This window comes from Balaenoptera ricei, chromosome 2 (assembly GCF_028023285.1).
Source record: "Balaenoptera ricei isolate mBalRic1 chromosome 2, mBalRic1.hap2, whole genome shotgun sequence".
Lineage (NCBI taxonomy): Eukaryota > Metazoa > Chordata > Mammalia > Artiodactyla > Balaenopteridae > Balaenoptera > Balaenoptera ricei.
Genome location: NC_082640.1, coordinates 147,732,351 through 147,744,551, shown reverse-complemented (window position 1 = coordinate 147,744,551; position 12,201 = coordinate 147,732,351). Strand labels below are relative to the sequence as shown.

The 12,201-nt window shown below is 36.7% G+C and overlaps 1 protein-coding gene across 6 annotated transcripts in view; it reads right to left on the bottom strand.

The window, feature by feature from the left end:
• The window catches only part of MNAT1 (MNAT1 component of CDK activating kinase), a 225,492-nt gene that overhangs the window by 177,444 nt on the left and 35,847 nt on the right, over positions 1 to 12,201 (bottom strand). For all 6 annotated transcript variants that reach the window (XM_059914352.1, XM_059914354.1, XM_059914353.1 and 3 more), the window contains exon 2: positions 1,656 to 1,808. In XM_059914352.1, the coding sequence (XP_059770335.1) occupies positions 1,656 to 1,808 (153 nt within the window). The remainder of the gene's footprint in view (positions 1 to 1,655; positions 1,809 to 12,201) is intronic.

The window sequence follows — 12,201 nt, the reverse complement described above, 5'->3', positions numbered from 1 at the left end:
AAATAAATAAATAAATTTTTAAAAATAAAATAAATAAATAAAATGTTTCTCCAAAAAATAAAAATAAAAAATAAATAAATAAAAAGACACCTGCCTGTTTTTCATGACAGTTACAGTCTAAAGGATGCTAGATCAAGAAAATCTATAAATATTGTAAGTGTGCCTGTGAAGAATTAGAAAACGAGAGGGCTTAATGAAAAAGATAAGAATCTAAAAGAGACTATCTCCCATAAGTAATCCAAAAAATAAAAGAGTAGCTTGGGGTATTGATAAAGTAACACTTTATCTAGTAAAGTACCTAAAACGATGCTGCTAAAACATTGGTGACCAAGGTTGAAATGTAGACCACCTAGATAGATAGATATTAATTCTTTAAACCTAAAAAACAATAAAACTAACATACCATTGTAAAGCAATTATACTCCAATAAAGATGTTTTTAAAAAAAAGAACAAAAAAATAAATAAATAAAAAACAATAAAGTGGCTTATAACAAAAGTACAGATAAAATGAAATCCAAAACTATTAACAAAGAGTAAAAAACTAAATCATAAGTGAAAAAGAATATTAGAAATATTTATGTACCCACATACACACAGAGAGATCTATCAAAATAAACTGTAGCTAATGCTGATTTTTCTCTAATAGCTTTCAATCTCAACTTAAATGTTACCTCCTCAGGCCTTACCTTACATCACTGACTCGCAATGACATTCAGTCCCTAACTTCATAGCATTTTTCTCAATGTATAATCACATATTTGTTTTGTTTGCCTATTTTACTGTCTATGTCTATGCTATCCAAGCTACTGTACTGTAAGCCTTTCGAGGGCCTAATATGTATAACACTGTTCAAACAGAGTAGGTACTCAGTATATATTTACTAATTAAATTAAAGAATAAATAAAGCAAATAAATTGTGAAGCCATCAATTGGAGGATTTACTCTTCTCTGAGAGTTCCCCGATGGCCTAGTAGTTAGGATTCTGGACTTTCACTGCTGTGGTCTGGGTTCAATCCCTGGTAGGGAACTGAGATCCTGCAAGCCGCATGGAGCAGCCAAAAAATTTTTTTTTTAATTTTTTAATAAAAAAGATTTACACTTCTCTAACAAAGATTAGATAATTAGGGACTTCCCTGGTGGTCCAGTGGTAAAGAATCCGCCTTCCAATGCAGGGGACACCAGTTCGATCCCTGGTCGAGGAACTAAGATCCCACATGCGGTGGGACAACTAAGCCCGCACGCCACAACTACTGAGCTTGCACTCCTCATCTAGAGAGAGCCCGTGTTCCACAAACTACAGAGCCCACGCGCTCAGGAGCCTGCATGCCACAACTAGAGAAGAGAAAACCCAGACACCACAACTAGAGAGAAGCCCGCACGCCACAACGAAGAGCCTGTGGGGCGCAACAAAAGATCCCACATGACTCAACTAAGACCTGATGCAGACAAATTAAAAAAAAGATTAGATAATTAATATTACTGAGTTCTCTAAGACCTTAATAAATTTTTTAACGTTGAACAATTACATAGATGAATTTATACTTATTCACTTACCAAACTGTCCACATTTCTACAAGTAAATAATTATATCAATTATAGAAATAATTGTTAAAGTCCTCTTTGTGAACTGAATCATTCAAACATTAACACTTACATCTTTAGCACTTTTTTCCGAATCTCAACTTCCTTGTCAACAGTAGGATCTTCAAAGAGTTGTACCCTAAAGTTGCTCTTTCTAAGTGGAGTGCCACACTCAGGACAGTTTCCAGCTCCTCTCACAAAGAGTAAATCCACGCAACTTTCACACCTGTAAGGAGAAAAATATAACATAACTTTTAAGCTAATATTCAAATAGGCAACAACTCTGTATATAGTTTGCCTTTGTTTTGGTGTTTCTTTGTTTGAGGGGGGGCGCTGCGGGGGGCCAGGAAAATTAATCATTGCTACTTAAACTCTTATTAAAAACCTTTGGGAAAAAAGTTCATTTTCATTTGGAGCCTACTTCAGACATAGGTATCCCAAGGGTGGGTTACCAGTTTAGTTTTACAAATTAAACCAATATACAAGTCTTTAAAAATTGATTTGGGATCTGGGAGGACTCAGATAGCAGGACAGGGGGAAGTCAAAGAGGCACGTAAAAGAGCAGTCTAGGGTCAACTCCACTCTCAATCCAGTATTACCCTTAGACCTGGCAGGGGCCTGCACTTTAGAGAACCCTGCATATCATAATCACTAAAACAAAAACTTTTTTTCCCCTTTCAGCCTTGTAAGGAAGTTTTTTAAAGGTCAGTTAGCAATTGAGTAAGCGGCAGTTACTCAAAAGGGAGAGGTGCTAGCTGAAGGAGGCCCCCAGGCCAGAGGATAAAGAACTGAGAGTGACCTAGTATATGTGGAGAAAGGAGAAAATCACCACAGCTTCTGCCCTGAGAAATCCTAGAAAGAGTGGCTACTTATAAAATCTTTAATCAGTTAAACCTGGCTGTCCTAAATTCACCAAAGTGATTGCCCAGGCAAGCCGAGTTTCCCAAATACCTCCATCCCTTATTTCCTCCCTTCTTGGGTAGTACAATTTGGGGAAGAACTTAGAACTTCCTGGAAGTCTTGAGTTGGAAAAGAAAGGAGCTGGCAAGGTTAACGAGATTCCTGCGAATTGAGATTCCTGCGAATTGACAGGATCAGATCATATACTGTATTAGATGGGTCCAGGCACCACCCAATCATCCCTGCCCCGCCCTGCCCGAGCAGATCCATGCTAGTAATCAGACTAGCAAGTGGAAAGGCTGACCAGAAGAAAGTAGCTGCTTTAGCCTGTGGGTGTTAAAGATTCAGGTTCCTGGGAACTCAGGATGCAGCGTTGGAACTAAGGCTGCACTAAAGACGTAGCTTGATTCATACTTTCAAACATTTAAACATTTTGGTATGTAGTCCTCCAGTTGTAATATTGCCCAACTCTATATGTTAGGGCCATACCAACCCTAACCACTCCTTTCTTAGCACTATTTGAAATTATTTATTTCTTTATGTGTTGATTTTCTGTAACCTCCACTAGAATGGAGGGCAGGAATTTGGCCTATTATTATTCTAAACACATCACATCACAAAAAAAAATAATAAATAAAAAGGAAAAATTCTAATAAATAAGGGAAAAGTTGATTTCTTCCAAATATGTAGTTGACTTATGGAATAAGCTAAATGAGAAGTATGATACAGATAAATAAGAATATTTAAGGTTAGTTATAAGTAAAATACTAACATTGACCTTTGCATATTTCTATCTTAAAGTAGAGGGAAAAAAAAAATCCATCAAAAAATAGAGGCAAAAAATCCCTAAGAGGGAGAACAGAGATCATAGTTGTCATTATTCAAGATCAATAAAACCCCAGAAAATTCACTTGGGATTGGGAAGACTGGGAGTGGTACATTTTGCCTAATCTCTGTGGTTGGAGGAAATTAAATCCAACTAGAGAAGTTGAAAATGAGCATACTTTAGAACTACACTGACTAAAGATATTTATAGGCAAGGAGCCATCTGAAATAAAAACCATCGAGCCATTACATAGAATATTCTATATTTCAAGGCCTTGGAGAGTAGACTCAGTCAATAATTCAGTTAACAAGGTAAGATAGAACACTTTAATATTTCTAAAAGTCATATTGTAATCTCAGACATATAATTTGTTACCACCGTCACTTCTACATCTCCACTTTTTAAAAATCTACCTTAAATCATAAGGATTTCAACAGTATTAAGGTTTTTTTTAAATAATTTATTTGCCCATACTTTTCCCTTTCTGATTTTAATTGCTAAAAGAATAATTCTTTTTTAAAAGCTCAAATATAGAAGTATATAGAGAAAAAACTCAAAGTTCTACTTCATTCTGCTCTACATCTCACTTCCCACATGTAACATACAACTGTTAAGTTCCATGTTTACGTGGCCAGATCTTTTTCTACATACTTACAATATATGTATTTACAGATTATATACATGAAAACTAGTGATATAAAAAAAGAACAGAAGAAAAAGTTCCTTATTGCTAGTTCACTTCATCTAGCAGCAGAGCAACCAAAAGAGCAGTATGTGGGCAATCTTTTGCCTCCAAGAGTGCTAGGGACTTTTTCAAACAAAATCTTATATTCTGCAGAACATAGGAAAATTTGCTGAAAAAGCCCAAATCCTCAGTTATTACCCATTCCCAAAGATATTTTTATGGTTTTTCTTTTGTTTTTTTTTTTTTTTTTTTTTTTTTTTTTTTTTTAATTTTATAGCTACTTTTATTTTTATTTATTTATTTATTTTTGGCTGTGCTGGGTCTTCGGTTCGTGCGAGGGCTTTCTCTAGTTGCGGCAAGTGGGGGCCACTCTTCATCGCGGTGCGGGGACCGCTCTTCATTGCGGTGCGGGGACCGCTCTTCATCGCGGTGCGCGGGCCTTTCACTATCGCGGCCCCTCCCGTTGCGGGGCACAGGCTCCAGACGCGCAGGCTCAGTAGTTGTGGCTCACGGGCCCAGTTGCTCCGTGGCATGTGGGATCTTCCCAGACCAGGGCTCGAACCCGTGTCCCCTGCATTAGCAGGCAGATTCTCAACCACTGCGCCACCAGGGAAGCCCTTTTCTTTTGTTTTTAAAAACCAGAATGGTGCCTGCCTCTTTTCTCTCTGAACAACTTATTTTTAGATTTTATTTTCTTCCATCAAGAATATTTAACTGCTTATATTCCTCTGTCAAGATGTTTAATCAACTTGTTTCTTCTTTTTCCAGAGCTAACAAGTCAATTAAAAATCTTGACAAAGACTAGGTACAAAAAACCTACAGCTAACATCATACTTAATGGTGAGAAACTGGAAGTTTTCCAACTAAAATCAGATACAAAGCAAGACTGTCTCCTACTCTCACTGTCTCCTACTGTCACTACTCCTTTTCAACATGATACTGGAAGTCTTTGCTAATGCAGTAAGACAAGAAAAGGAAATAAAAGATATACAGATTGGAAAGGAAGACACAGAGCTCTCTTTGTTTACAGATGACATGATTGTCTATGTTAAACATCCAAAAGAATCAACCAAAAAACTTCTAGAACTAATAAGTGATTATAGCAAAGTTGCAGGATACAATATACAAAAAGTCTACTGCTTTCCTATGTACCAACAATTAACAACTGCAATTTGAAATTAAAAACACAATACCATTTATGTTAGCGCCCAAAAATTTGAACGTTTAAGTATAAATCTAACAAAATATGTACAAGATATTGTACAAAATATGGACAATATGAGAAAAACTATAAAACTCCTATGAACAAAATAAAAAAAGAATTAAATAAATGGAGAGATATTCCATATTCATGGACAGAAAGAGTTCTCGGAAAGGAAGACTCAATATTTTGAGTTGTCAGTTTTTACCATCTTGATCTATAGCTTCAATGCAATTCCAATCAAATTGCCAGGAAGTTACTGTATGGACATCAACGAACTGATTCTAAAGTTTATATAAAAAGGCAAAAGACCAGAATAGGTACCATAATGTTGAAGGAGAAGAACAAAGTTGGAAAACTGATGCTACCTGACTTCAAGATTTACTACAAAACTACAATAATCAAGCCAGTGTGGTATTGGTAAAAGAATAGATGAATATACCAATGGAACAAAATAGCCTAGAAATAGACCCACATAAATATACTCAGCTGATCTTTGACAAAAGAGCAAAGGCAACACATGAAGCAAAAACAGTCTCTTCAACAAACTGGACATCCACATGGAAAAAAATGAATCTACAAATGAACCTTATACCCTTAAAAAATTAACTCCAAACTTAACTCACAGGCCTAAATGTAAAATGCAAAACTATAAAACTCCTTGAGTATAACGTAGGATAAAAACTGTATGACTCGGGGCTTCCTTGGTGGTGCAGTGGTTAAGAATCTGCCTGCCAATGCAGGGGACACAGGTTCGAGCCTTGGTCCGGGAAGACCCCATATGCCGTGGAGCAACTAAGCCCGTGGGCCACACTACTGAAGCCCACATGCCTAAAGCCCCATGCTCCGCAACAAGAGAAGCCACCGCAATGCCTGTGCACTGCATGAAGAGTAGCCTCCGCTCACCGCAACTAGAGAAAACCCACGTGCAGCAACGAAGACCCAACGAAGCCAAAAATAAATAAAATAAATAAATTAAAACAAAAAAAACCTGTATGACTTTGGGTATGGCAATGACTTTATAGATACAACACCAAAGGCATGATCCATGAAAGATATCACTGATAAGCTGGATTTTTTTTTTAATTAAAAATTTCAGCTCTGCTAAAGATGACGTCAAGAGAAAAAAAACACCTGATAAAGGACTGTTATCTAAAATATACGGGGGAAAAAACCTCTTAAAAAATGGGCCAAAGACCTTAACAGACAATTCACCAAAGAAGACACAAGTACACCTCATTTTATTGAGCTCTGCTTTATTTCACTTTGCAGATACTGTGGTTTTTACTAACTGAAGGTTTGTGGCAACTGCATTGTCAGATGATAGTTAACATTTTCTAGTAATAGAGTATTTTTCAATTAAGGTATGTACTTTTATTTAGACATAATGCTATTGCACACTTAATAGACTACAGTGCAGTGTAAACGTAACTTTTATATGCACACTGGGAAACTAAAAAATTATTGACTCATTTTATTGCAATATTCACTTTATTGCAGTGGTCTGGCACTGAATCCACAATATCTCCAAGGTATGCCTGTATACAGAAAGTAAATAAGCACGTGAAAAGATGTTCCACATAACATGGCATCAGGGAAATGCAAGTTAAAACAATGAGGTATACACTACACTCCTATTAAAATGGCTAAAATGCAATATACTGACAACACCAAATGCTGACAAAGATGTGGAGCAACAGGAACTCTCATACATTGCTGGGGGGAATGCAAAATGGTACAGTCACTTAGGAAGACAGTTTGATGGTTCTTTATGAAACACAGCATGCTCTTACCATACAATCCAGCAATTATGCTCCTTGGTATTTAACCAAAGAAGTTGAAAACTACATCCACACAAATACCCGCACAGATGTTTATAGAATCTTTGTTCATAATTGCCAAAACTTGGGCACAACCAAGATGTCCTTCAATAGGTAAATGGATACATAAACTGTGGTATATCCAGACAACAGAATATTATTCAGCACTAAAAACAAATGAACTATGAAGCCATGAAAAGACACGAAAGAAGCTTAAATGCATATTACTAAGTGAAAGAAAACAATCTGAAAAGCCTACAAAGTATAAGATTCCAACTATATGACATCTTAGAAAAGGCAAAATTACGGAGACAATATACCTGATCTTAGCCAAAAGGCCGAGAAGGGATTACGGAGACAATAAAAAGATCAGGGGTTGTGGTGGATGGAGGGAGAAATAGGCAGAGCACAGAGGAATTTTAGAGCAGTGAAAATACTCTATGATATTATAATGATGGATATGTCATTATACTTTTGTCCAAACCCATAGAATGTACAACACCAAGAGTGAATCCTAAAGTAAACTATGGGGGCTCCCCTAGTGGCACAGTGATTGAGAATCTGCCTGCCAATGCAGGGGACACGGGTTCGAGCCCTGGTCTGGGAAGATCCCACATGCCGCGGAGCAACTGGGCCCGTGAGCCACAACTACTGAGCCTGCGCGTCTGAAGCCTGTGCTCCGCAACAAGAGAGGCCGCGATAGTGAGAGGCCCGCGCACTGCAATGAAAAGTGGCCCCCGCTCGCGGCAACTAGCGAAAGCCCTCGCACAGAAACGAAGACCCAACACAGCTAAAAATAATAAATAAATAAATTTATTAAAGAAAATAATAATAATAATCCCCAGTGTCTCACTCTATCCCCTGCCCTACTTTATAAAAAAAATAATAATAATTTTAAAAAATAAAGTAAACTATGGACTTTGGGTGATAATGATGTGTCAATATAGGTTCATCCTTGGTATTAAGAAAAAAACAAAAAAAAGGACAATTCTGGTGAACAATGTTGATAATGGGTAAATGAGAAATCTCTGTACCTTCCTCTCAATTTGTTGTAAATCTAAACCTGCTCTGAAAAAATTAAGTCTATAGAAAATAATAACGTTGTCATTTTTTGTTTTTAAAAGCGAAGTATATCAATGTTTGCTCAATGTTTATTAACATTTTCAATTCGTCATTTTAAATATCCAATAAACACTAAGGAAAATCAATAAAATAATAGACAAGCTTGAGACTTGTTCCCCAGATTGTTTTAAAACCTAAGTGTTCAACTGCCTTACCCATAAAAGCAATAGTAATCCCTAAATTAACTCTCTTCCAGAAATGTTACTCAAATGAGAGGACATATGTGAAACCACTGTGAAAAACTACCTACATGTCCTAAGATCATGCCATGGAAGTTTTTATTCTAGAATGCATTTCCTTAAACGATAAATCCTGCATTTACCACATAAAAGGTAGTTTTCTTACCAAAGACAACTCTTTAACTCTAGAATACACTTCTTTTTTAATTAATTTTTATTGGAGTATAGTTGCTTTACAATGTTGTGTTAGCTTCTGCTGTACAGCAAAGTGAATCAGCTATATATATACATATATCCCCTCTTTTTTGGATTTCCTTCCCATTTAGGTCACCACAGAGCACTGAGTAGAGTTCCCTGTGCTATACAGTAGGTTCTCATTAGTCATCTATTTTATACATAGTAGTGTATATATATCAATCCCAATCTCCCAGTTCATCCCATCCCCCTTCCCCCCTTCCCCGTATCCATACGTCCATTCTCTGTCTACAGAATACACTTCTTTAAAAAGATAAAGCTACCACTGACCACATAAAAATTACTTACTGAAGTGATTTACTAAAGATTTATGATGATATAATTAAACCTCACATAGGTAATCATAAGACCTAGGTTGCCATCCCAGCTTTGTCTCTTACAATATGAGGAACTATGAGGAAGTCAAATTCTAATTTATATCTAAGGTTTCTTCCCACTTTGATAATTCCAGATACCTTGGGGTGTTACACAAGTTGTTAATTTTTTTTCCAAATAAGAATATATTTTCTCTCAATATAACTGATGTTTATCAGTTTAAATTTTCCATATCACCTATAATTACAAACTTTGTATATGGTACAGACTTTCCCTGAATGTTTTAATTCAATCAAGAATATTATAACCACAGGAATTCCCCAGTGGTCCAGTGGTTAGGACTCTGCGCTTTCACTGCCAAGGGCCCAGGTTCAATTCCTGGTTGGGGAGCTAAGATCCTACAAGCTGCGTGGCATGACCAAAGAAAAAAAAAAGAATATTATACCCTATGATATTATATTTAGGGATGTGATATAGAAGGCTCTATGACAGATGGGATTAGCAATACAAAGTATAAGAAGACACAGACCCCCAGGATCTCTTCAAAAGTTTATATAATATAGTAATTTTGCCCAGAAAAAATATATCATTTTCAGCATTTGAAAAAATTGGTACAATACTTTTAGAAGCACATATATTTAAACATATATACATACAAGCACATACATGTATGCACAAAAATATACACAGGTATGCAGAGGAAGAGAGGGTCCTTTAGAAGAAAAAAGACATTTTGCTAAGAACTTTGTTTCTCAATCTTACTATGCTGATAATATATTCTTTTGAATTTGCACCAACATAATGCTATTTTAACAAATTATGAGTATGATACTACTTTGAATGCATACAACTGTCTGTTCTTCTAAAAAGCTTAAAAATCTATACAAAGACATGATTAAAAGATAAAGGCTGAGTTAGATATTATTTTCCCCTTTCCACAGGCAGTAAAACAAAATGACCTGTCAAAAGTCATAGTTTAAGTGCAGGCTAGAAATCTATGTCGCCTAATTTCTGGGCATTTCTGGGCATCTTTCTACCAATTGAATGTTCCAGATCTGGCCAAACCCAACAGCTTCAGATCCAGGAAATCTCACAGCATTATCTGTGATGCTAGAGTATCCAAACCATCATGTAACTACTTAGTATGAGAAGGTTTAGATCCATTTGGCAGTGAATTATAAGGTTTATGCTACCCTATGGCAAGACGAAGGGTCCATAAAACAAAGGGACAAGGTTGTGTCTGCTAAGTGTCAAAACAGTAGTAGATTCACTCCTTGAGCAGCTGAGAGGGAATAGAGCACCATTAAGGGCACAGATTCTGGAGCCATTTTGCCTCCTTCTCTTCAGTCATTTGTTAGGCCTGCAACCCTAGACAAATTATTAACCTTCACTGTGCTTCAACTTCCTTGTGAAAAAGAAATAGTATCTTCCAGGGGTTGAGGTGTAGGGAGGTAGAGATCTGCCTCACAGAGTTGATGAGATTTGTATCAGCTAATTCAGTTAAAATGTTTAGAAATATACCAGGCATATAGTATGCTTTCAATAAACATTAGTTATTACAACTAGTACTTAATGCAAAGGAGAATTAATAAGGACCAGAGTTCAAAGGAGGCAGTATCAAGGATCAGCTGGAGAAAGACTCAGAAAACAGGTTGAACAGTGTTGGGCCCTGAAGAATTTGATGGCTTTGAAGTACAAAAGAAGGATGACATTCCAGGCAGAAATCACAGCAAGAACAATGGTGTAAATACTCACAATTTATACATGGAACAATAAACAGAACACTTCGGGGAAAAAAAATTCATGTAAGGATGTAAAGCAGTCCTTCTCACCCTTTCCCATCAAAGTACTCTTAAATGGCAGAGAAAAATGTACCACCTGGAAGACTGGGGACATAGTCTCAAATGGTCTCCCCATAATACCACAATACAATCCTATTTATTGTCATTGAAAGATGTCTTCAAATAATTCCCAGTTATTCAATTACTCAAAAATTTTTTCATATTCTCTAGGTGAAATTGACATTCCAAAAAGATACCTATATATTTATGTACCACCAACATACCAAGCACACTTCAAGGACCAAATATACTTCAGTTAAAGAAGCATAGAGGGGAATTCCCTAGCGGTCCAGTGGTTAGGACTCCAAGCTTTCACTGCCGAGGGACCGGGTGCAATCCCTGGTCAGGGAAATAAGATCCCACAAGCCACACAGCACACCCTCCCTCTCCCAAAAAAAGAAGCATAGAGGATAACAAAAATAATAATAATACATCCATCCATGGGAATCTTACAAAGGAAAGAAGTAGCAAATTAACATGGAAAGGAATGACTACTCAATAAATGGTTAGGACACCACTGGCTTTCTAGATGAAGGGGAAAGAAAACTAGATCCTTATTTCTCACACTATCAACAAAAAGAAATTCCATATGAATAAATGATCTAAACATAAAAGAAAAAAACTTTAAATTGAAGAGATTGTAGAAGAAATATAATTATGACATCAGGGCAGGGATTTCTTAAAGGTGACTAAAACACTTTAAACCATGTAAAGAAGATTGATAAATTTCATTTTATCAAAATTAAAAACTTTTATGGGGGGCTGGGGGACACAATACTGCTTACAGACTCACTACAGACTAGGAAATTACTTTTTCATCATACATAAAAGAAATATTCAGACTATATAAAAAGGTTCTACAAATCAGTAAGACAGTGCTATAGAAAAATGAGTGGATTATGTGAACAAGCAAATTACACCATGCAAATTCACTTGCTTCTTAGAGTTAAGTTCACCCTAGATGGGAACAGCTTCTTAAGGATTCTACTTATTTAGTTTCCATGGGAAACCTTCAAGAGAAAGGGACAAACTACAGCCCCAATACTGCCATTGATTTCCTGGCCATAACTGGTCCTCATCATCCTGCTCTAGTTTCCCCTCACCCTCTGCTAGCACTTCTGCTGGTCTAGGCAGCTTGCCTGCTTACCATTCTCTTTTTAGGTTGTGGCTACTGTACTTATATATTTACTACAGTAGGCTTGGGAGCATCAAGAGATGTCCTAGTGGATCCCTTAAGTGCCATATTCTTCCCTGATCTCATTGGGATGGTGATCAGAGTCAATTACTCTTGCCAAGATGATGACTCCTTTTGTCCTTTCTTCTTTTGGCACAAGGACCCCAAAGTTACCAGACAGCAGGCATGGCCTAAAGTTTAATGGAGTTCTTACCGTGTCCCCCGTTGGGCATTTTCAGCTCCAGAAACAAGGATCTCTAAGTCCACAGAGCCTAAAGTTACATGGATGGAAAGCACAAAT